Below are 26441 nucleotides of genomic sequence, written 5' to 3'. Positions count from 1 at the left end.
GAGATGGGGGGATCTCAGGCTGGCCCTGCGTGGGAAGGAGGCCGGGAGACCTCCTGCCAGCCCCGTGCAGTGTGCCATTTTCCCTTTGGGAAAATATGGTCACTCTAATGAACAGTGTTCTGCCATTCTTTACCTGCCTTGACGCAATTGTCAGAACTGAAAATCTTCACTTAGAACAAATGTAGTCAGGACCGGAAGGCTAAGGATACAAAATGTAGTATGACGGGATAAGAGGTGAACAGAAAGGGTGCTATATCCCAAATATTTTTAATGTTGGCACAGAGGAATAAGATACTGCAAGGAATGTCCCCAGCATTTTGCATCCATTGTTAGACCCGCTTGATATAATCTCTCTGGAGTCTGGTAATGTCACTGGGTATTGCTTTAAATGAACTGATGATCATTTTAAAGTAATTTGGTATTCACTGTAATAATGTTCATGATGAACTAAATGGTTGTTAATTGGTATTGTCGTATTAATAGGAAATTCATTCTAATTCAGCATTAATTAATATATTGTTACTTTAAACTGTTTCTCATTTATTTATGAGTCACCGAGAAAGGGGGGAAGAATGCTTCACTAAACACGCTCCACCAAAACAAGTAAATAATTGAGATTCATTTCCCAGGAATGATACTATTTTTATAATTAGAATTGTCAGAAATGCAAGTTTGTTTTTAAGATTATTGGCCTGGCTAGACATTTATCATAGTAAATTAGATTCAGTATCTGTGTCTATCTCTATGTGCACCAGTGTCCTGATAATTAGGCACTGATTTGTAAAACATGCAAATGGTTTCAATAATTGCTTGAGACTGACTATAAGACTCCAAAATAATAAGGTTGTTTTTTAAAATATTACTCAGACCACTCCTCCACCAAATGCTACGCAATCACATACACATTGTGAGTAAACTAGAAACAAAACTACATCATAGTCATAGTCAAGATGTACAGAGTCATATTACAGTATATCCATTTTCCTTTCTTTTTTTAGTTTTCTGTCATGGAAAATTGATTTATTTCTGTAGAATGAGAGAGAGAAGAGAGAAATAAATCCTGATCTTCTTTTCAAACCTCATGTGCCAACTTTGAACCTGGAACAAATTTTTCCCTTTTTCTCTTTTATAGGTAGGATAGAAATCCCTGGAAATCTGAGGTTATAATGGAACTGCAGTCAGAGCCAGACCCATAACTGTGGTGGCTTTCTCTGGTGGTATTGTAAACCTGAAGGAATAATAGGAACTTACAAGTAATGTCAGGAAATGAATTGTCCTGCTGGAAGGCAGTAACTCAGGCTCCCATGCTGCCATAAGTTTATTCCATCACTCTCTAAAGTGATTAAAGCAGACTTAAAATGTTAGCATCAGCAGCACCTTTACCACAAGTAAAGGCTTCCACTCAGGAAGGAGGAATTTGACTGAGATCTCTCTCCTTAAGGTTAAATTGACTAGTCACAGAGTTTTTGTAAATTATATCCTGCTGCTTCCCACCCACAGGGCATTAATTTTTGCTTATAGGTTACTTAATCATATGAAGTTGCAGAAAATTGTTTATGGAAGAGTCTGAGAGTAAAGTACATTGAAGCAGTGTTACTGAGATACTTTATAAGAATGGAACATCCATTTATCAATAGCAGTATACTCTCAAACTTTATCCTCACTCAGCACCAGAGCAGAGAAGAAAAGCCTAGGAGGCATCAACTTTAAAGTAAAATCTGAGGAGGTTGGGGTGCAGGAAGGGGCTCTGGGCTGGGGCTGAGGGGTTCGGAGTGCGGGAGGGGTGCAGGTTCCAGCTGGGGGTGTGGACTCTGGGGTGGAACCAGGGATGAGGGATTTGGGGCGAAGGACGGGGCTCCAGGCTGGGGCAGGAAGTTGGGTGTGGGGGGAGGAGGGGGTGCAGGTTCTAGGAGGTAATTTGGGTACCGGAGGGGACTCCAGGCTGGACCAGGGCGTAGGAGTGTGGGAGGGGGTTTGGGGTGCAGCATCCCGGCGGCGCTTACCAAGGCTCCCAGGAAGCAGCCACTAGGTCCCTGCAGCCCCTAGACGCATGGGTGGGCAGGGAAGTGCCACACATTGCCCTCCCGCTGGCAGGCGCTCCCCCCGCAGCTCCCATTGGTCATGGTTCCCGGCCAATGGGAGCTGCGGAGCCAGCCCTCGGGGCAGGGGCAGCACATGAAGCCTCCCTAGCTGTCAAACTTTTGTACTGGTGACCCCTTTCACATAGCAAGCCTCTGAGTGTGACCCCCCCCCTTATAAATTAAAAACACTTTAAAATACATTTAACACCATTATAAAAGCAGGGTTTGGGGTGGAGGCTGACAACGCATGACCCCCCGCCCCATGTAATAACCTCACGACCCCCTGAGGATCCCGACCCCCAGTTTGAGAACCCCTGGTCTAGGGGCTGCAGGACCTGGTGGCCACTTCTGGCAGCCGCTTGTGGGAGCCACGCGGAGCTAGGGCAGGCAAGGAGCCTTCCTTAGCCCCGGGCCGCCGCTGCGCCGCCGACTGGACTTCTAACAGCTCAGTTGGTAGTGCCGACCGGAGCTGCCAGGGTCCCTTTTTGACTAGGCGTTTCAGTCGATAACCGGATGCCTGGCAACCCTATCTCCCAAGAGGCGCTCCGCAGGGTTAGGATCAGCCCCAGCATGAGCAGAACTCTGTACAGAGTCACAGGCAGAGAAAAGTCCATGTGTTCGTGCTGTTAGTTGTGAAGGTTAAGAGCTGCTAGTAGGGACCATAGAACAAGGGGTCGAGAATCTGTACAAACAGGAAGTAAAGTCAGTCTTGCATTCACTGCAGCTGGGTTTTTGTCATCTGTTACACCAGTTCAAGGTGCTCTCCGTTCCCTGGGAGCCATGCATGGGCCTAGCTCTGCTCCAAAATGAGTAGTAGCGGGTGGGATAGGAGGAAGGGCCGCGGATATACAGATTCTGTAGATGCCCACTTTGAGGGGGCTCTGTGCCAGTTGTGCTGTGTGTTTCTATAGTTTTCCTTCACTTAGGTTGTTGGTGAAAACAGCTACAAATATTGTAGCCAAAGAAGTGTAGAGTGTTCAGAGATGTGATTACACTGTGTACTTCAGGCTGCTTGCAGCTTGGGGCAGGAAAAGACCTGTCAGTCACTGGCAGCAGGGCAGTCCCTGGCTCCCAGAAGTTCCCTTGTTTTTTCTGCCTCCATGCCAGGAAGCAGGCGTTTTGGCCAGTCCTCCCGGTTCCAGAGCTTTTCTGAGGAAAAGTCCAAACTTTATTTCACATTTATGAGTGACTAACAATCTGGTTCAAGAACGTGTCCATCCAATTCCCAGCTTTGTCCTAGGGCTGCATTGGCCTTTTGTGGAGATTGACCTGCTCAGCTCCTTTTCCCCTTTCTGAGGCATTTGCCGTACGCTTGCGGATGTTGCGGGGAGAGCTAGGCCAAGAAAAGCTAGGGGCAAAAGGGAGGGGCTGTCTCCTGCTTCACCCCCTTTTTGAATGTCTCACTGGGGAGCCTGGCTGGCTCTGTGAGGACAATGCGGCTTCCCATCTCACAGCCCAGTCTGGATAGGGTTGATCAGCTCCCTTTCCCCAGGCAGGAAGGGAGCCAGGCGGGACTGGAAAAGCTGGCTCCCCAGGACTGCACAAAAGATAGCAAGGAGAGAGCTGCAGTGACACTGCTTTTTTCTTTCTGTTTGATGAGACTATGGCGCTTGGGCAGGAGCAGTGCCAATCTCAGAGCAGAGAAGTCTTGTCTCCTGCATTCAGATCTACTAGGCAGCCGTGTGGCCATCAATACATACATTCTGCATACTGGCCATCCAGTCTTTAGCTAGTGCCATTTTTTGGCAGAATTCTTCTCCACTATTTAGTGCCCAAGGGAAGATGGAGGCTATATGGTATCCTTCTTTTTTAATTCTTCGGATGATACTGCTTCCCACTCTGGAGAAACTGCTATGAAAATGCCATTGAACAGATCTGTGGACCTTAGCACAAAGAAGAATATGCAAATGTGCTCACATGAAGGTGGAGGGTTTTTTGTTTTGTTTTTTGGAGTAATAAAGTCCACACATCCTACACGCCCTGGAGACAAACAAATCATCCAGAATAGAGATGGCATTCAAAGATTTGGATGTGTCAACCTGTGGAACTCCTTGCCTGAAGAAGTTGTGAAGGCTATCACAGGGTTTAAAAGAGAACTGGAGGTTAAGCCCATTAATGGCTGTTAGCCAGGATGGGTAAGGAATGGTGTCCCGAGCCTCTGTTTGTCAGAGGGTGGAGATGGATGGCAGGAGAGAGATCACTTGATCATTACCTGTTAGGTTCACTCCCTCTGGGGCACCTGGCATTGGCCCCTGTCGGTAGACAGGATACTGGGCTGGATGGACCTTTGGTCTAACCCAGTATGGCCATTCTTATGTTCTTATGTTTCAGTAGAAAGAATTTCCTATTCTCTGTAGTAGGAGAAATTGTGTTTTTCCCCTAAAAGTATGGTTAATGCCTCTGTATTTAGGAAAATAGGTTTGATTTAACTTGGCTGTGGAAGCCTTCTCAAAGAGGGGCACTTCAGAGAGCCGGACATTTCCCTGCTGTTAGTGACTGACAGGTCTGGTTTTGCCCCCAAGCTGCAAACAGGCTGATGTACCTGCTTAATGGATCTGTGGACCTTATTAATCAAAGAAAGGAAATTTTCATGTAAGTACAGATACACTTTTGTATTATCAATCCTCCATAACTCAGCTATTTCTCATCAGAAAAACTTCTCACCAGAAAACTCTTAAGATACTTCTCCTGGAGGCCTATTTCTCTGCCAACTTTTTTTTCTCTTTTATCTCCAAGCATTTGAATATTAGAGCTGTTTTTAAAAGCAATTTTGTTTTTAAACGAAGGAAGGTATATTTTTTTCACTCTCCTATCATTTGAAAAAGGGTAAATTGTTTTTGCTGTGCTGCACCAAAAGTAGAAAATCATCTTTAGGCAAAGACCAGAGCTGGATGAAAGGTTGTGTAAATTATGAGAAACTGAAAATGGGGAGTTATAGTGGAAAGCCTAAGTAGGGTTTGCAGAATCTGTCCATTCAGCGGAGTTATAACTAGCATTCTAGCTGTAATAAGAAATCCAACTATTCATTTAGTGGAGCAGTAACAGTAAACAGCCTCTAGATCTGCATAGAAATATCTCTTCTACGATCTGTGGTATCAATACACATGTGCAGCTGTGCGCAGGAGAAGTAGGCAGCAGCAGATATATTTACACAGACATAATGTACTGTATAAATAGTAAAATCTAAATATAGGAGTATAAAGTGATGGATTGATTTACAAAATCGGTTCCTTGAAATAGTCTGGATTGTAAAATCCTGTACCAACAGTTTGTGTTTCTAGCTCTTACAAAAATCTGAAAACATCAGTAATTAGCAGCTGAAGTAAAAGATTAGAGGTAAAGGATGTGCGTTACATTGATGAGTTCTATATTGAGTCCTATTCACTCTACAAATGAGATGCTAAAATTATAGCTCTATATTAAGTATTGTGGCACTTGTTGATGCCGCTGTTGTTAAGGGTCAGACTTTCCATTAGGAGAGCTGATTTTTCTGGGATTTATAAAGGCCATTTGACATTCCATTGGGGCTGACATTTTGTGTGTAACTTGCCAAACCAGGTATGTATTTTCCTAAAAACAAATGTTGTAGATGGAGCCAAAACATGCAGATAGGAAACTTCAAGGGCTGTTAACGGTTTCATTTTAAAAGGCCAGTTGTTGCCAGTCACTTGGTCTTCGTGCTAAATGTAGCTATCTGTTTTAAATTTAAAACGGCAAAATAAAATCATTTTGATTAGCAGCTAATACGTTGGTAAGTATGGGTTTTATTAAGAGTGTGAACACCACCACTTTAGGTGAAATCTTGGCCGCACTGCAGTCATGTGGAGGTGCTCCAGGAGGTAAATGTTACAAGGAGCCTCTCCCCCAACCTCTGTGCACAGCACATAATGAAACTGTGAAGTTATGAGACGTTTAAGAACCCTCCGTGGCTAGAGCCACTCCTTTCACCGTGTAGAGGGGTAGAACCATAACCTAGCTCTCGTTCCCCACTCACCAGCTGAACTGGCCTGGCATGGATGAGACTGTTTGCTGAATCTCTCCAAGAGTGCATGACTATGGTTTATAACTCTACCCCTTTGGCTTATAACCCAGTCCTGGTAACATTAACATTGTAGGGTCTATTATTACTGTTTATAGAGTGTTGGTATACATGGCACATAGAGGAAATGGTTATAAATCCATGAGAGCATGAAGTCTACAGGTGGGAAGAGACTAAACCAGGATAATGCAATACTCAGAATTGGATATGCTCATTGAAACCAAACTGCTTCATAAAGGTTTCTTGTAGGACAGGGGGATGGAGCTCGATACCCATTAATTGGGAGGCTACTATAAGCATCAAGGGGGTGGCACGAAAGAAGGTAGGAAATCTCCTGTGTCAGCTTGGCCCATTGCACCCCAGGTATAGGTAGGTGGAAGATAAGAAGCAGAGATGTGAAAAGTGCTGGGGGGTGGTAGGATAGAGGAGGACATAAGGGAAGTGATGTAGACAGTGTTGAGTTATTGCTTCACACATAAGGAGGCCCACTGAACAGAATGGGCAAGAATGGGAAAGTGAGTGTAGAGATTTAAAAAATGATATGACTTTGTCTGGACAGTGAAGAGGAAACTCATCTTGGCAGCTGCATGTTAGTTTGACTCAAGGATGGCCAGGTGACAAAGGCTAGTTGCACCGGCTTACTCTGTGATCTCTAATCCATGTGGGCCTGCAGAAATATAATTATAGTATTGAAGGAGCTATGAAATGCAAGTGCCACTTTAAAATCATTTTAGATTTTTTTTATTGCCACCATATGGCATGTTGTTAATTGAAAAGCAGCTGATGTCTCTCTTGCATTGTTGTTGGCATCCTAACACCCCAGAAGGGGACGCACTTCTGTGTGATAGGCAAAATGACTAATATAGAGACAGTAAAATGTGTAAATTAGTTTGGAATAAATTTGGATGAAGGGTTCTATAAAAATGCAACAGTTTTTGAGATAGTGGGGCCATCCTAATATTGATATGTTTTACAGAACACTGCCTATTCACGCTTGATTTTCAAGTCCGACTGCATCTTTAGAGTCTTATAATCAGAAGAAAATACTCAATTTTACCTGTCTTCCCAATTTTATCTTATTTGAAAACCAGACTGGGTCTGTGTCATTGGGCAGACTGCTAAATAGAAGGTGCTAATCAACCACAAACTAAAAATAGGCATATGATAGGCTACACCACAAGTAGCTGGTATTATGACATATGGAAAAATTTAACATACTTAGTTTTATGATACTCTAGGCAGCCAAGAAAAAGATTAGACTAAAGAAGCTATAATAGTATGCAGGTGGAAAATGAGACTATAAAGAACTGAACCAAAATAAAAAAAACAAAATGTAAAAAGATAAAATAGGAAAATTGCGGGAGAGGAAAAAAAGACATTGAAGGAATTCAGTAGGAGAAACCTGATGAAAAGGGGGCTAAATTCAGATTAATATTCTGGAGGATTTTGTGTTCAGTATCTGCCAAAAACACTATGGTGTTTTCTATGAAAGCAAATTTATTAAAGAAGACAACAACAAAAACACAACACCATCATGTGGCTAACTCTAAAGTGCATTAAAATAATATTGTCAAGAAGAAGCCCCACATTGGAAAAAAAAGCCCAGGTCACTGAAAAAATTTCCTCTCCTTTTACTTGAGAAGCCACTAATGTAGAAAAATAGATTCCAAAAATGAAATGAAAATATTGTCAAAACATTTGAATCCACCACAGGAACATTTAAAGGGACACTATCAACTTGAAGTTCAGTTGTTTAAAAGAAACCCGAGTCAAATTGTTTTATCAATTGCAATTGTCCCTGATTCCCCAGGCAGTTTTTCTGGTTTTACAATCACATTTTCCTATTTTCCTCTTTTAAAATCATTTTCTTTCCCCTCTTGTTTTGCTAAAGACTGAAACAAACAAGACGGGGAACTGATTAACTATGTGGGGGAAACAGTGAAACTGACTGTGCACAAATATCCAAGATAAACAAACTGGAAAAGAGAGAATTTTTTTTTCTGTTTTTGCTCTAGTCATGCAGTTATTGTTTTATTCAGTCTTTCTTACTATTAGTGGTGGAAGTGCAATTTTAAGTTGATAGCGTCCCTTTTAAAATTAAGGGGTCAGAATTTTAGTGCTGGCTTTTTTTAAAGGGGTGCACTTTCAAGCCAGCATATAATTGCATCCACATTTTTGCAAAAGCAGTGAATTGTGGGCACTGATATTACCAGTTAGACATCTTCTCAGGAGGCCACGTTGAGGATGTGTCCATTTTCCCATTCTATTAGCCTTTTGTGACTGTGCTTTAAATGCAGGAAACAGCATAGTGTCTATTTAATATGTGCTGTATACAGTATTTGTGTTTTGAAAGCCCCAATTGAAGTCTTTGGGAATCTAGTTACAGAGAATTACTAATTCTAATACGTATGACTTCCGTGATCCCATCAGGATAGTGAGAGCAAATCCTCTGGTGATACTGGTCTGCTCCTGGTACTGAGAGGGGAAAAATATTCCCTCTGGGGGTTGTTTGTATAGGCACTTCTCTCAGGTGTGCTACTGCGCTCCATTTGGGATAGTTATTGGCATTCATTAGATAAGAAGTGCTGCAACAAGATATTACAAAATTAACATTTCAGCACAGCCGAGGGTACCAAATTGTTTAGAGAACCTGCAGTAACACCATATGTCTGTGCATGCAGTCAGTTTGTCATTTTAAGGGGGACAAATTAAAAATAAATATCAAGCAAAGAAATGTAATTTGTCTGCACATTTCTTTAATAAATTAACAAGCTTTTAAAAATCATCACAAGTCGGATGGCTCATATTGACCATTGTTTACTTTATTGTTAACTCTATTGTATATCTTAAAACTTGAATATAAAGTGTCTTTTCCTGTCAGTTTTCTCTTTTTTGATTTGACAATCATCAATTCCCCTGCCTCTTGCATTGAATCAAATTTAAATCAACATGACTGGACTTTATTTTAATAATTACTTTGACAGATATTTTAAAAATGAAATGGACACTACAGTGTTTGCAAGACTCTATACTGTAAATCTGTAAAATGGGTATAACAATTACCTGTCTCTAAAGGTGGAGGTGGTAGGCTTAGTTAACTAATCTTTGTAAAGTAGTAGCATGTTGATGTAGTTTTTATCGTGCTCCAGCTACTTCTGTCTGAATTTTTATTGACCTTATACACATGCTCTGAGCATAAAGCGCTTTAAATTATTTGGCTGAAAGGTTATGTATAAATATAAAGTAACGATAGAAGTATTATCACACTAGATTGCACCACAATTTTTTGCTTCCAAAGTTTTAAAAGCTTTACTTTTAACAGGAAGTACACATTTGAGCTTTGTGCATGTTGAAGTGCATTGCCCATAATTAAATGTGCATTTTCAATCAAAATCAAAACTTTTAGACCTTTAAAGACAGCTAAATGGATTCGCTTCTCAGAGGACACAATCCAAAATGGCAGCTACGATTTCATAGACCTGGAAAACCCTGATGTTTTTCTTTATGGGGCTGAGGCACTTTTAAGATACTGATACTGCATGTAGTGCTCTTTGATATTAAAGGCAACATAGATAGTGGAAAAAATGGTGTGGTACCTTTTTTAGTTTATTTAAGGTGTATAAAGAAGGTCTGAAAAGTAGTGTGGGCTTTTTGTTGTTGTTTTTAACTTAGAAATATCAGGCTCTACCTGTCTTGTTTGCTGGAGGTTTCCCTAAGGGAGCAGGGAAATGGAGAGAGAATTTTATTGAAGGCAAGGCTGTTGACTCTTTAACAAAGATATTTTTCTTCCAAACTGTATATGAGGTTTTTGAGTGGAATAGAGGTTAACAAAAAAACCCAAACACAGAACAAAGCATTTGAAAAGTTCTGAACAAGCAATTACCTTTGGCTCTTCAATTACTCAGTACTTCTTGTCATAATCTTACTAGTTTTCAGTTCTCCATAGAGTATTCTTGGGGGAAAAAACAGGCAAGGCAAAACCAGAAATTCTCATATAAAAACAAGCAGGAAAAAAAATTTTTATTTAAAAAAAAAAAAAAAATATTGTCAGGCACACTTCTACATCAGAAAGAAGCAAAGAGCAATTCAAACCCCAATTTTATTTTCTCATATTTTGCAGGTCACCCTTTAAACATTTTGATTTATGCCTGCTATTATAGATGGCATTACAGCAGTGCACATGCTATAGTTGTTTGATATTTTGGTCATACCAGTTGCATACAAGAACATAATTAGGCCATTGCTTGTGCAAACTGGCACGGTTCCTCCAACTTCAATGGAACTGCGCTGATTTACTCCAAGCAAGGGCATGGCCCATTAGTTGGGGAGCTTATGCCACATAAGTAGTAGCTGTGCTTTAATATTGATTTCTAGCAACAAAGGCTAAATAATATTCCAAATATAATCAATTCCCTAGTACTTTTCTGTCTTTGTCACTGTTGTGTTGCCCTGGATACAGATTAGCAAACTTTAAAAGATTTTGCAACAGATCCTCAGCTGATGCAAATCTGCATAGCTTCCCTGAAGTCAATGGAGCTTGGTTTGATTCAGTTAGATTCAGTTAAGGGTCGAAAACATTTGAATATTTCCTCCTGGCCCTGGCTGAGGCACATAAGCAGGGCAGCATGAGGAAAGCTTGCATTGCTGCTGCTCATGCTTTCTGAAACCTGTTCTGTGACTGAAGAGAGGAGTTTGATCCCTAGGGCAGTCAACCTGGCACCTCTTACGAGTTCTCAGTTCCCATTAAAAATTGTTTAAAAGAAAAAAAGAGCCAAAATTTAATACAAGCTGCTCTCTGTGTCCCCAATCTGCAGATGCACTCAGAGATGTCCTTACTATGTTTTGTTTTCAAACAGGAAAAGCCAACAACAATGTACAATGGGATGAGGACTCCGTAGAATACATGCCTGCCAACCCAGTCAGGATCGCATTTGTCTTGGTTGTTCATGGCAGAGCTTCTCGGCAGCTCCAACGCATGTTTAAGGCTATTTACCATAAAGACCATTTCTATTACATTCATGTTGACAAGGTAATATATCACTGGTTATAAATTGCCTGTCTCACCATTTGTCAATCTGTCCATCTTTGTCACCTTCTCCAACATTCTTTTTATCTCTGCTGCGTACGGTATGTATCACTTTTTGTTTTTCCATCTATTTTATGTTTTATGCCGACTGTATTTTTTGTTTTTAAATCTTTCCATTTGTGACTGCCTTCATTTCTCCTTGTGTCTACGGTATCTGTTCATGTCTGACTGTCCTATGTTTTGTAGCGATAACTGATAAATCACTGTAGGCTCTGATGCACATTTAAAGTGGAATCAGTGCTGCCTGGGGGAGATCAAAGAGAATAAAACAAAGGGGGCTCTTGACACTTTGAAATTAGCTTGCACTGAAGGTAGGGATGTGTTCTTCAGTACCTCTTAGTGGGGAAATGGCTAGCAATTGTTGAGTTTTGTTGGGAGTATATTTGCTAGATAAATTACCAAATCCCAGATACCATTCACAGTTCTTAATGTATTTTAATCAGTTTTACTTACCATTAAACTGACTGCAGGCCAAAATCAACTGATCTGAAAAAGCTTGGGTTTTAAGCCGTTCAGTTGGTTAGAGAAGACGAGCGAGAGGAGCCTTTCATTGTATTTTTTTTCCTAGTCTGCTGAACATTTTACTTTCTTTCCCTGTAAAGCGATCCAATTACCTACACCGGAAAGTGCTCCAGTTTGCTAGCCAGTATCCGAATGTGAGAGTCACCCCTTGGCGAATGGCAACTATCTGGGGAGGAGCGAGTCTTCTGTCCACCTATCTACAGAGTATGAGGGATTTAATTGAGATGAATGACTGGCCCTGGGATTTCTTCATTAATCTTAGTGCCGCCGACTATCCTATCAGGTATGGTGACCCCTTTTTAAAATGTGTATTTTTCCCTCATAAATGAACAATGGACTTTTAATGAGACATAGGCCAAAATGTCTGTACTCTGATGCAAGAAGGAGAGGAACATTCAATCGGGCAGTTTCATCAGTCCCTAGCAGTAAGCTCAGTGCTGTAGCTTCTCCCTATCTCAAAAAGAAAAACGTACTTCATTGTCACTGGGTCCAGCATCAGCACTTTTGCTACCGAGGCAATGGCATCACAAGCACAAAAACACTGTGTGCGCACATTGGTTTCATGCTTGGGACTGCCTGTAGCTAGGTGGCTCAGGAGTGTTGATTCTTCAGTTTGTGAACCTCAAACTTGAAGAGAATTATCCCACCCAGAGCTCTGGTAAGCAGTTTGCTACAGCTGGACTTTGTGTTTCAAGAAATTTGGAAGATATGCATATAGATAGATTCCATCAGAGAAATGTTGTGGTATTTCTTTTTTGGTGCTTTTACTGCGCAGGATAATGATAGTAGAAGTGACAAATAAGTTGCTGGATCTCATATATATCTTCAGCACTAACTGTTGCTTGAATAACTTCATTCAGATGGGTTTCAGAATAGCAGCCGTGTTAGTCTGTATCCGCAAAAAGAAAAGGAGGACTTGTGACACCTTAGAGACTAACAAATTTATTTGAGCATAAGCTTTCGTGAGCTACAGCTCACTTCATCGGATGCATTCAGTGGAAAATACAGTGGGGAGAGTTATATACACAGAGCACATGAAACAATGGGTGTTACCATACATACTGTAACGAGAGTGATCACTTAAGGTGAGCTATAACCAGCAGGAGAGAAAAAAAACCTTTTGTAGTGATAATCAAGGTGGGCCATATCCAGCAGTTGACAAGAATGTGTGAGGAACAGTGGGTGGGTGGGGAATAAACATGAGGAAATAGTTTTACTTTGTGTAATGACCCATCCACTCCCAGTCTTTATTCAAGCCTAAATTAATTGTATCCAGTTTGCAAATTAATTCCAATTCAGCTGTCTCTCATTGGAGTCTGTTTTTGAAGTTTTTTTGTTGAAGAATTGCCACTTTTAGGTCTGTAATCGAGTGACCAAAGAGATTGAAGTGTTCTCCGACTGGTTTTTTAATGTTATAATTCTTGATGTCTGGTTTGTGTCCATTTATTCTTTTACGTAGAGACTGTCCAGTTTGGCCAATGTACATGGCAGAGGGGCATTGCTGGCACATGCTGGCATATATCACATTGGTAGATGTGCAGGTGAACGAGCCTCTGATAGTGTGTTTGATGTGATTAGGCCCTATGATGGTGTCCCCTGAATAGATATGTGGACACAGTTGGCAACGGGCTTTGTTGCAAGGATAGGTTCCTGGGTTAGTGGTTCTGCTGTGTGGTGTGTGGTTGCTGGTGAGTATTTGCTTCAGGTTGGGGGGTTGTCTGTACACAGAAGTTCACGGATCACCACATGACCAGGCTTGTGATTATTCTAAGTGAAACTATAGTCTCTCTGGAGTTACGGAACTCGTGCCCCAAAGCTGCATTCAATAAGGTTTGCTAAACTGTGCATAAGTACATTCTCAGTTAAAAAAAAAATCATCTAAATGTGCTTAAACAGTTATTTTTAGGCTGCAAAAATTATGAAGAACAGAAAATTCTCCTTTTGACTTTTACTCCCTACCATGTCGAAAGGAATTAAGAAAGGGGAAGTGGCTTTGTTGGGTCATTTTTCTAACATGTGATTATGCCGTAAAGTGTTCCTGATAATACTAGCATCTCATATTCCATTTGCTCTGTCATAGTCTTTCATCTCAAAAGCTTCCACAGCACCTCACAAATTATGAGCCAAACCCTGAATTCCTTACTCAAAAACTCTCCTTCAAGTTATGTTTGAAGTTGGTGGAAGTTTTTGCCTAAGTAAAGATATAGTAAAAACTGAATAAGGGCTTCAGGATTTGGGTACCATACATATCCATTACCAGTGAAATGCAGCCAGCTCTGTGGACGTGTACAGCAGCCAGGAAAATAACTTGAAAGAGTAAGAACATTAGAGAGTGTGTCTGTGGTCTGAATGCAGGAATTTGAAATAGGAGCTCCAGATTTTTAATATTGGATGATTGAGACCCTTTCTGTAGCCTTGGGAAAGTCTCTTAAGAAATATGACTCATCATTCCAGCTGTCAAGTGGAGACAGTAATGATCACCTACCTGCATCCCTCACTTAGTTGTTTGGGAGGACTAAATTGTTTCTTCGTCTAGAGTACTTTCCAGACAAGGAGAGCTATACTGATCCCAAGCAGTAGTGTAATGGAATGCACAACACACCAATGGTGAGGGGAGATGATAGGAGAAATATGGTCCAAGGACACTCTTTACAGGGTGGCAGATTCTAGGCACCAGGATAGGGATGGGTCTGATACTAGGTGCTAGAGCTCTGAAAGTACAGTGTAACTAGTCCAGAGTTATTCTAATAGCTGCATCTTGTTAGCTCTAAGCATGATATATGAAGGAATGGGCAGAGGAACTAGACTGGAATTTTACGGTGACATCATGTCTCAAAAGTCTGCACTGGGGCATCTATTGTGAGATTGGGGCCATGATCGGTAACGTTCTGTACTATAATTAGTGCCCTCTGGGGTAAGTTAAAATAGAGAGCCAAACTTGGCTGGTAATTTATAAACATGGCCATAAATTGTCCCATAATGTATAGCTGAGACTTTGGCCAGCCCTATCTTAATAGAGTCACAATTATAATACAGTGTTGTTTAACGTTTTTTTCAATAAAAAGAAAAGGAGTACTTGTGGCACCTTAGAGACTAACCAATTTATTTGAGTATAAGCTTTCGTGAGCTACAGCTCACTTCATCGGATGCATGAAGTGAGCTGTAGCTCACGAAAGCTTATGCTCAAATAAATTGGTTAGTCTCTGAGGTGCCACAAATACTCCTTTTCTTTTTGCGAATACAGACTAACATGGCTGTTACTCTGAAACCTGTTTTTTTCAATAGCCCTAAAGAAGTGCAGTTAGAGCGTAGACATTACAACACATTTTTCTTCCCAGCAATGGAAATGATCCTTAAGTTCCACTTCTCTGTTGTTTTGAAATTGCATCTGGGTTCCCAACTGTAGGTCATTGGTCGGAAGTGCACACTTCCCATTTCTGTCAAAATACTCTAATTTCAGAATTTATGCAAACATGTCAATCATCTAGAAGCTGCACTTCAAAGAACACTTTTTATTTTTAAATGCTGTTTCTTTAATAACGGAGATATCGGTGCAGTTAAAAGAAATTCAAATACATACTTTTATCATTATAAACCCTGTAAAATGTTATCCCATCAAAAATGTATGCAAATATACAAATATGCAGTATTCATTTTCAAAGTGGAGATGAATTGGTGTTCTTCACAATCTTTAGGAAGACATTTCTTCCATGGTTGTGTACCATGTAGGAAGCTGCTTATTATTCCAAGCAATAACAAGGAAAGGATTCGTTTTGGGTTTTTTTTTCTTTCCTTCAGATGCCATACTGTGATTTGCCAGCTAATAGACTAAAAGCAGTTTACACTTGTTACTCTGGTTAGTTATATTGAAATTGTTTTGTTAGGTTTCCCAGCATAAGAACATATGAATTTTGTGGATTAATATATTTTATCCAGGCAGCTCCATATTAAGCTTTCACTTCCCATCTGTCATCCCATCTGTAACACTGAAACCCTTACTCCTTCTCTTCTGATTGATGACACTAAGCCAACCTTGTGAGACAGCACAACACATGCCATAGAGCAGGGTCAGCACTAATCTATATTGTGAAGCCCAAATCTCTCTGACGAGTTGCCTGGTGTGTTCATGGGTTACATTACAGTTGCAAACATCTCTGTCTCATTTATCCTCACAAGAATCATCCAGATGTGGGTATTGAAAATTATTAGATGCATGAGAAGATACCGCATGAGAGGTCAATGAGAAGACTGGGACTGTTCAATTTAGAGAAGTGACAAGTAATAGGGAACATAATATATATGTGTACAATAATGAATGGGCTAGAGAAGGTAAACCAGGTGTTCCTACTAACCCTTTCTCACATGCTAATCCTTAGACCAGTGGTTCCCAAACTTGTTCCGCCGCTTGTGCAGGGAAAGCCCCTGGCGGGCCAGGCTGGTTTGTTTACCTGCCGCATCTGCAGGTTCGGCCGATTGTGGCTCCAGGCCAATGGGAGCTGCTGGAAGTGGCGTGGGCCGAGGGTCGTACTGGCCGCCGCTTCCAGCAGCTCCCATTGGCCTGGAGCAGCGAACCGCGGCCACTTGGAGCCGCGATCGGCCAAACCTGCGGACGCAGCAGGTAAACAAACCGGCCCGGCCCGCCAGGGGCTTTCCCTGCACAAGCGGTGGAACAAGTTTGGGAACCACTGGCTTAGACTATAAGCTCTTGGGGCAGGGACTGTCTTTGTACAATACCCAGCACAACAGGATCATGGACCATGACTGGGACTCCTGAATGCTATCGCAGTGCAAGTCATAATAATGAATACAGTACAACAAAGAAACATTTAGCCAAATTCATAAGCAAAACACTTTCATTTAATTACTAGGCAATTGACAATTTTAGGTCCTACATGAAATGATTGGTTAGTGTCCGATTTTCAGCAGCATGCACCAGCATTATAACTGGCTCCCTTGTTAACATCTTAAGTGCCAAACTCAGAGATTAATTGCCAGGAAACTGTACTACACACTCACCCATAGAAGTGGTCCTTTCAGGGAAGGAGGGGTCAGTGTGGGGAACCTGTAATTGCCTCTCCTTGCAATGCAGGTTTTGTATGAGTAGAGGACATCAGTCTTCAGAGAGATCCCTTTCAAAACAACTTTGTTCACTCAGAAATAAAAGAAACCAACACACACACACAATCAGGGGCAAGAAATGCCACCCTTCTATTTAAAAAAAAAAATTATGTGTATAGTGCTTGTCACAATATGACCACGGTCCCTGTTTGGGCCCCCTATCACCACTGTAATACAAAAAGTAAATAATACTGTGTGAATATCTGCATTTAGTGTAAGGACATTGCCATATCTTGCATGAGGAGACCATATCTACCTTTGGGAAAGCAATTAGGGTTATTGATTCTATTCAGGAGTTCAGCTCAGACTTCTACCATGTGGAATAGTCTCCAGAGTGGAGTGATAGGGTCCTAGTGCATTTTAAAAGTTGCCTGGGAGAAAATATAGGGAGTGATCCTGATACAATAGATGCTGAAGTCAATGGAATTTATTAGATTACCAATAACCCCCGAATCCGACTCATAAAGTAGGGACCAATCCTGCACTGGCTGGGGATGGTCTAGTGTATGCCCTCTTTTATTCTCAATATCTTTAATTCTATGGTATGTTGTCCTCATTCCTTTGTGCGCTACTCATATTCATGTCAATGGGTAAGGCCCAATGTTATCAAGAAATGTAACCAAGCACTTAATAAAAAAATCTAAGAATGTTGCTTAAAATAATTTGGTATTTTGATATATTGTTCATAATTAACAAGTATTTGCAACTTTTATCCAAGGATATAAAGCGCTTTACAAACATTAACGAAGCTTCCACAAACCTGTATAGTACAAAAACCTACATCATAGATGGGTAAACATACACAGAAGTTAAATGGTTCTCCCAAGTGCAAACAACTACTTAGCATGAAATAAGGAGTCCTGGTTCTCCTTAAATGAAACCTAAAACAACATGGCTTTGAGAAAAGTCATTATTTAGAATTCTTCTCATTTCTGAGCAACCAGTTGAAGTAACCTTTTGGGAACTATATACAAAACACACTGGGTGACAAATAAGATCCTTGAAAACTGAGCAGAAAAGTGTTTGCTGGGGTGGAGAAGTCTGGGCGGTCTTTTGATTTTCAGGTCTGTTGACAGTTGGAAATAATTTTAACCCAAGAGAAATTCAGCCTTTAGGGAAGCATTGCATCATTCTTTCCAGTTATCTTTCAGGTGAGAGAACAGTCAGAGTGAATAGTAGGATCCTTGTTTCGGCCATTCGGCCAGATTCATCCCACGTGGAAACACCAGTGACTTCAATTTTATTGAAATGACATCAGAGATTATTTTTGTTCATTCTGCCCAACTAGCCATCATGTGCTGAAATATCTGAAAGTTTCAGCCATTTGGGTTGTAAACAATTTCTCCTGGACATTTGACCAAATGACAGAAACGTTCAGGTATTTGACCAAATGACTAAAAATGAGAACTAGGTTTTAAACAGGTCGATTAAATCACTAAAGGCACAAACCAGGCTCCAAGCTGCCAGAGTTGCTTCTAGGAAAGCTCTAAAATCTTCAGGGTGTTCAGCATGCAGGACTTAAACTAACAGAAGATTGGTCCAAATCAGAAATAAAATAAAAAACAGAGAAGGCCTACTCACAGGGTATGCTGGCTCTTTAAGGGAGGTTCCCAGTCCAGCCCTGCCCTGTTTGTGGTTCACCCCCAAAACAAGATACTCTACGTCTAGTAGTTCCTGGTGCTGATGGGAACTGTAGGTTTTGCAGCAAGGAATGCTGGGAAGGGAAGCTGTGTGTAAAAACTACCTTTTATGCATTGTGAAGAGAGACTTGAGGGGCATAGGCCCTGATGGTTTGGTTTCTCCAGTCAAAGGGCCCATTAGGAACTTTGGAAGAGCCTGGGAAGAGGTCTAGAGGGATAGCCATAGAGCTGTGTAAAGTATCCCAAGGAACGGGAGGTGTGTGGCTAGAAATCCAGGGTCCCAAGAGGGAAATTAAAGGTCTCTAATAGAACATAGGACGTAGCCCTGTGGGGTAATAAAGTGGGACTAGTTTTTGGATGAAGCAGACAGTTGTTCTGTTATTTAGGGCTCCACAGATGTAGATCATGGAAGAGAATGTGAGACCCACAATGCCTCTGAAAGGGCACCAAAGACAGTGTTATGCCCCAGTAGGGAAAGAGACTGACAGATCCTTGAGGGAGGGCTGTGACCATGGGAAGAGACTGAGTGAAGGGTTTGGCCTTTTGGTTTTGTTTTGCACTTTCATTTCACTGGAAGTGGGCAGGAGGGGCTGAACTTCCAGTGAGATTGTTCAACTACCTAGCCAAGGAGAGAAAATGAGGTATTTCCACATCTCCACCATGAGGTAAACCCACTGTTACTGGAGCAACTGTGGCACAAGTGTCATTAGCTGTTATATTTCAGCTTCTATCTGAAGCATTTACATCTTTTGGTTTTGCACTTCTTGGGCACCGTGCAGTTTGGAGATGGATGGCTGTCAAACAGAACTTTTCTCTAAGATTCAGCCCCTGCTGCTGGCACACTGGACCAAGTGCAGGCAATGTTTTGGTATTCTCCAAACCCTCCTTTAGAACAATACCCTTAAATGAAACACTGATAGGTAATATTAATACATCTAGATGGAAGTATAGAACTGGTGGCATTGCAATAGACCAATGGTTTTCAACCTGTGGTCCCCGGATCCCTGGGGATCTGCAGACTATTATCTAAGGGGTCCACGAAAGGTTGTCGTTACCATAGAACAGTGGTTTTCAACCAGGGTTTCGCAGACTATATCTAAGATTTAAAAAGGGGTCCACACCACCATTCAACATTTTTTAGGGGTCCGCAGATGAAAAAAGGTTAAAAACCACTGCAATAGAACATCTGTTTAGATGCTAGTGCCTAAGGTTTTTTTTATCTCTGCATAGCTGCTGACACTGTTTGCTCAGAATATCTTTATCAGACAAGCCAGACATCAACCACTCTTAATTCTTCACAGGGAAGCTTTTATTTTATGTCCAAAAAGAACTTTATCTGTATTTTTTTCTTAAACCTGCATTCTGTTAGAATTTCAAATGTGTGCTTCTTTCTTAAACCTCTGAAACAGCCTCCTCACCTCCCCCCAGTTCAACAGCTATGTACTTTTGTTTGTACGTGTTTTTTGTTTTGTTTTTAACTGTCTTCTGGCTCCACGTGCCCTAATCTGTTAGAGCAAACAATGAGGCATTTAACTTTCTGAAATGCTTGTTTTCGCACATGCTGTTCATAAGGGTTTGGAAGATGCTTTGACAGGAGTATGGCTTTACCAGTTTTGTTTGTGTCTGGTGCTAAAGTAAACTTTCTTCAGCTTTGTATCTTTTCAAAGCTGAAAGGATACAGCAGCCGTAGCCAGGGTTTTGTTTTCTCTCCCTTCACCATCTGCCCCCTTGGGTTGAAGGTTGTAAGACCGTTTCTGTTTTCAGAGGAGTGCAGCACCTGCAGCTCCTATCAGGACTTGGTGGGTGCTCAGCAACTCTGAAAACCAAACCTCAGGAGCCTAAAGTTCAGGCTTTAGGGATATATTTAGATGCACCCTAAATTAGAGGCCATTTTTGGAAATCTGACCTTGATGGCTTTAGGGATATATTGATAAAGCACATTTTTAAAATAGCAGCACTACTCAAAGCACCCTTGTAATTGCAGTACTTCCTTGGCAGTACATCATCTTGTTGATTGCGGTGCTAAATGCTCAGCCCTTCATCCTCTTCCTCTATCAATTCCATCATCCAAGCCAGCGTCTGAGACCACTCATCTGGCAAGCTTGGCAGAGGAAGGTCCCAGATGCCAAGCTTTACAGTTTAATGGGCACTGCAGCATCTGAGTACTTGGTTGGCTTCCTGATGGGCTGGTATCTTTTCTCTCCTCTTGCTTGGCTCCGTGGCTGCTTACCTGGGGGGGGTTCCCCATTGAAATGCCGAAGGGCTGTCATCTGGATACCATTTTCCTTTTGGATGCCTTTTATTTATGACTGAGAAAAAATCAGATTTATAAAGAAGTATAAAATACTAGTCTTCACTGGATCCTTACCAAAAATCCAGTTTTGTATACATAAAAAAGTAATAATTCTGCAGTGATTGACAGTAATGGACCCTAAACACTACCGTAACATTTTTTTTTAGGCTTTAGTATTTTGGACCCCTTCATAGAATACATTAGTATTTTTGTAAGGGTAGTTCATTCTTCTAGGCTAAAAAAGGATGAGTGGGATTTCACAGGCTGTATTTCCTTCAGAGCTTTAGGGCTTTTTATTAAACCCACGCCTTTACTTACTGTGGCACCCAAATTCTCCTTTCTTTCCATGAAAGTAGCTTCAATGAGGTTTCCTGAGTGTAACTGGTAACAGGACTTGGCCCTCATTCTTCATACTCACTGATCATGCAGAGAGGTCCACAGGCACTGACTCTTATTCCCATGTGGGATCCCAGGGAAGCCTTGACTGTAAAACTGTCTGTGTGAATCTTCCTTTGTTTCACTTCTTTAAATTAAAGGGGTCCTCAGAGGGAGCTACCAACAAACGGGCATACAGAGCTTACTGAATTTTTGTGAACAGGACTTCGTCTGTATTTGAAATTACTCTTTAGGAAGTTCAATAAAATCATTAATGAATTAAAAAAATGACATTGAAGAAGAAAATGATCTTATTGTAGTATTACGTAAATGTTCTCCCCCTCTATAGCCCTTCTAACTCCTCTACAGAGTTCTCTTAAGAAATTAACAATCTTGAAATTACCGTAAGGGTGTTTTTGTTTGGACTTCAGGATGCCACTTACAATAAAGCAACTACAAAATAATATCTGGTAGTAAGTCAAAGTGGCGATGAAATAATAACCTGCAGTTTATTGAGTCATTTTTTAATATCAGTTGAAGTGTTGTTAATGGGTAAGCAGAATTTGTTTCTGATTCAGTACTGTTCAGCAGTGATTTTTCAGCAGGGAATGCATACTGAACAGTTAAGCAAGGATTAGATGAACTAGCTTTGGCAAAATAATTTACCTTTCAACTCTAATGTTTTTCCACAATCAGATTGTAAAGATTTGTCTGTCAGTTTACAAATATAAATTCTGATCTTGTTTTAAATGCGCTACAAATTAAATTGTGCAGGCTGATATTTTTTAATACCAGATCACTGTGTGTGAATGAGCTGAAGCACTGAATCTGATTGTCTTATAAAGGACACTAGACTTCATTGGAACATGAGACCTCTTTTAAAAAGAAAAAGTCATTCTTTGAATAAATAAAATGGAAAAGAAGTAGTAACTAGAACTGGTTGGGAAATCATAGAATCATAGAATATCAGGGTTGGAAGGGACCTCAGGAGGTCATCTAGTCCAACCCCCTGCTCAAAGCAGGACCGATCCCCGACTAAATCATCCCAGCCAGGGCTTTGTCAAGCCTGACCTTAAAAACTTCTAGGGAAGGAGATTCCACCACCTCCCTAGGTAACGCATTCCAGTGTTTCACCACCCTCATGGTGAAAAAGTTTTTCCTAATATCCAACCTAAATGTCCCCCACTGCAACTTGAGACCATTACTCCTTGTTCTGTCATCTGCTACCACTGAGAACAGTCTAGAGCCATCCTCTTTGGAACCCCCTTTCGGTAGTTGAAAGCAGCTATCAAATCCCTCCTCATTCTTCTCTTCTGAAGATTAAACATCCCCAGTTCCCTCAGCCTCTCCTCATAAGTCATGTGTTCCAGTCCCCTAATCATTTTTGTTGCCCTCCGCTGGACTCTTTCCAATTTTTCCACATCCTTCTTGTAGTGTGGGGCCCAAAACTGGACACAGTACTCCAGATGAGGCCTCACCAATGTCGAATAGAGGGGAACGATCACGTCCCTCGATCTGCTGGCAATGCCCCTACTTATACATCCCAAAATGCCACTGGCCTTCTTGGCAACAAGGGCACACTGTTGACTCATATCCAACTTCTCGTCCACTGTAACCCCTAGGTCCTTTTCTGCAGAACTGCTGCCGAGCCATTCGGTCCCTAGTCTGTAGCGGTGCATTGGATTCTTCCGTCCTAAGTGCAGGACTCTGCACTTGTCCTTGTTGAACCTCATCAGATTTCTTTTGGCCCAATCCTCCAATTTGTCTAGGTCCCTCTGTATCCTATCCCTACCCTCCAGCGTATCTACCACTCCTCCCAGTTTAGTGTCATCTGCAAACTTCCTGAGGGTGCAATCCACACCATCCTCCAGATCATTTATGAAGATATTGAACAAAACCGGCCCCAGAACCGACCCCTGGGGCACTCCACTTGATACCGGTTGCCAACTAGACATGGAGCCATTGATCACTACCCGTTGAGCCCGACAATCTAGCCAGCTTTCTATCCACCGTATAGTCCATTCATCCAGCCCATACTTCTTTAACTTGCTGGCAAGAATACTGTGGGAGACCGTGTCAAAAGCTTTGCTAAAGTCAAGGAATAACACGTCCACTGCTTTCCCTTCATCCACAGAGCCAGTTATCTCGTCATAGAAGGCAATTAGATTAGTCGGGCATGACTTGCCCTTGGTGAATCCATGCTGACTGTTCCTGATCACTTTCCTCTCGTCTAAGTGCTTCAGAATTGATTCCTTGAGGACCTGCTCCATGATTTTTCCAGGGACTGAGGTGAGGCTGACTGGCCTGTAGTTCCCAGGATCCTCCTTCTTCCCTTTTTTAAAGATTGGCACTACATTAGCCTTTTTCCAGTCATCTGGGACCTCCCCCGATCTCCATGAGTTTTCAAAGATAATGGCCAATGGCTCTGCAATCACATCTGCCAACTCCTTTAGCACTCTCGGATGCAACACATCCGGCCCCATGGACTTGTGCTCGTCCAGCTTTTCTAAATAGTCCCGAACCACTTCTTTCTCCACAGAGGGCTGGTCACCTCCTCCCCATGCTGTTCCTCTCTCAGCTGTCTGGAACCTTCACTTTGGGTGATAATCAGATGCCCATCACCTCCCAGCAGGTTGAGAAGGATGTTGAAGTTACAAGCATCCATTCTTGTGTTTTCAATATCTTGTATGCCATTGACGAGAACAAGATAAAATGCAGTGGGGACAAAGAATAGGTCAAATTCAGAACTTTTTATGCTCCCTTAGAGACAACTATACAGTGTGTAAAAGCAAATATTATTAGGAAAACAGACCTCATTTTCATAAATAGAACAGCACCTATGAAAACGATTGAGCAGACAAGAGCATTCAAGCTATTACAGCCAACCAAACTGTTCCCTGGTATAGTGACCAGATATGTCCACTTTACTCTTTCTCAGTTTGTGATAATTGATTTTCCTGCTCAGTGCATTTGATATGCTACTAGATGAAAGTGGCATGTGCTGATGTATTCATTTTGTGAGGCAAACCTACTTTTGCCCTATCGTGCCATTTTGCGAACTTTGGGCTCAATCCTGTGAGGTGCAGAGCATTTAAATGGTTGGCTTTTTACAGATCCTAGGATTGGGAAACACCTTTGTAGTTTTATGTGCATTATTCATACATGTCTCTACATATGCACCTGTACCATATGACACTATCACTTGTGGTCACATAGTACCACAGAATGATACATTTCCTCTGGCATGCATATCACATAACTGAGGGTAGAATTTGGATATTGAGAATTTGGGGAGAGATTTAAAATCTCATGGTATGGTTTGAAGCATGTGTTTAGAGGCCTTCAGTAATTTAATATTCAAAGACGCGTGGAGAGATTTTTGATAAGGAAAATTTGATAAGGAAAAATTTGTGAGAAGAAAAGTATATTTGTGGTGATTGGAGGCAGAGTTTTGTGCCTCTCTTTCTTTGTCCTGTCCCATATCACTGGTATCTGAACAACTTTAACATGAATCAAAATGTATAATACATAGGGTGACCAGAGGTCCCGATTTTATAGGGACAGTCCCGATATTTGGAGTTGTTTCTTATATAGGCACCTATTACCCCCCACCCCATGTCCCAATTTTTCACACTTGCTATCTGGTCACCCTAATAATAGATACCATGGTTGCTAAGCCCAGTTCACCCAGGCTCCATTGCATTCGCCTTTTTACTTCTCAAGTTGCCAGGTAAAGGGTCTTATTGGCTGCACCTCCAGATAAAAAGCATTCCTGGCTGCTCCTGCTGTTGCTCTCATCTGCACCTGACCAGAAGGATGAGATGTTTTTCTTGATGAGATGGATCTCACCAGAGTAGTTCATGAGTTTTGCAATGCACTCTTCATGGAGTTACATATACACTTGGGACCACACCACACACTACAGATAGTGAATGCAGCTACCCATTTGAACTTCTTCCTGAGAGGATATTGCACTGGTGATGGACACTGGCTTATGATAACTTTCTGGGTGTAATTTAAGATGCTAATTTTAATTTCTAAATCCTCTACATAGCTTGTGTTCTGTGCAACTCGGAAGCAATCCTTCTGTGGTACTGTAGCAGCTGGGATCAGTTGAGGTGCTCAAGCTAACAATCTCTTGACATAAACTTGCTGGGGTTGGAAATAGGACATTTCCCATAACGGGGTCCTTTGCTCTGAAAATTGCTTCCCTCCCTTTGTGTGTCAGAGCCAGAATTTATTAACACTCAGGTAACATTGCAGAGCCCATTTTTATTTCTCCCAGGTTGCACTGTGAATCATCTTCAGTCCTCTGGAAATCTGCAAAAATTTCAGGGTGCAAAATCGTGTGAACCAAACTGGCAAGAAATTTCACATGAATTTCCATTAAAAATGTCTTGTCTGGTTCTTAGTAGACCTTGCTGCCAAGTTTTATCCTCCCAATATTCAGGCTAACTTTTCTTCTCTTAATTTTTCACTTCTCTTAATCTCAAATCTCCCCAAAGGTTGTACTGTATCTTGATAATTTATACTTGTATCCATTTGACATTATGCATCTACCCCTAGAACTGTCCAATAATAGGATTTGTATGGGCAGGTACTTACCCCCTTGTGTAGTCCCATTGAAGTCAGTGGGTTCCACACAGATGCCAGAGTCTTCCAGTTGCATGCTCTAACAAAGAACATGATGCCATGAAGCCTTAGCACAGTGAGTAAACTAGAATGAGTAATGTTGATTCTGCTGCAGACTGGCAATTTATTTTACATAAAATATTCCCAATCTTCCCACCACCACTTTCTTCTCTTTTCCTTTGAAGGAAATGGGTGCTTTTTTATTATAATTACTCAACTTAATGAGGAAAGCATCTTCCTTACTCTTTTGTGTAAAAAAAATCTCAGACAAATGAAAGGAATGTATAAATCAGAGGGGAAAGAGAATTGTTGTCTTTAATCTGGCTTGTATTTAATTTTGCTTTCTGCTCTTTCATTCCAAACACTAGTGAATTTAATTTGGAAGATAGTGACAAGAAATTGCTGAAAGTCGCACACATTTTTATTTGTTTGCTTATTTATTTATTAAATCCTCAGTTCAAAATCTGGATTGATTTATATATGCATGTATGTATTTATTTATTTATTTATTTATTTAACCAGAGTCCCTAATCTGAGTAATGGACTTGTTGATCATTTTCTCAGCTCTTTTGACTTGCTCATTTAATCAGTGATTATTGTTTTCATCAAAATGGGATGTAAAATGGGAAGATGATGTTCTGTGTGAATATGCAAC

At 41.2% G+C, this 26441-nt stretch overlaps 1 protein-coding gene across 1 annotated transcript in view; it reads left to right on the top strand.

Moving 5' to 3' along the window:
- The window catches only part of XYLT1 (xylosyltransferase 1), a 315294-nt gene that overhangs the window by 201055 nt on the left and 87798 nt on the right, over window positions 1-26441 (top strand). Inside the window, exons 4-5 of the mRNA XM_074965390.1 lie at window positions 10977-11149; window positions 11809-12011. Coding sequence (XP_074821491.1) covers window positions 10977-11149; window positions 11809-12011 — 376 coding nt within the window. The remainder of the gene's footprint in view (window positions 1-10976; window positions 11150-11808; window positions 12012-26441) is intronic.

The sequence above is a fragment of the Natator depressus genome, chromosome 10 (genome assembly GCF_965152275.1).
Source record: "Natator depressus isolate rNatDep1 chromosome 10, rNatDep2.hap1, whole genome shotgun sequence".
Lineage (NCBI taxonomy): Eukaryota > Metazoa > Chordata > Testudines > Cheloniidae > Natator > Natator depressus.
Note: the sequence above shows the minus strand (reverse complement) of the source record. Positions and strands in the feature narration are given on the sequence as shown.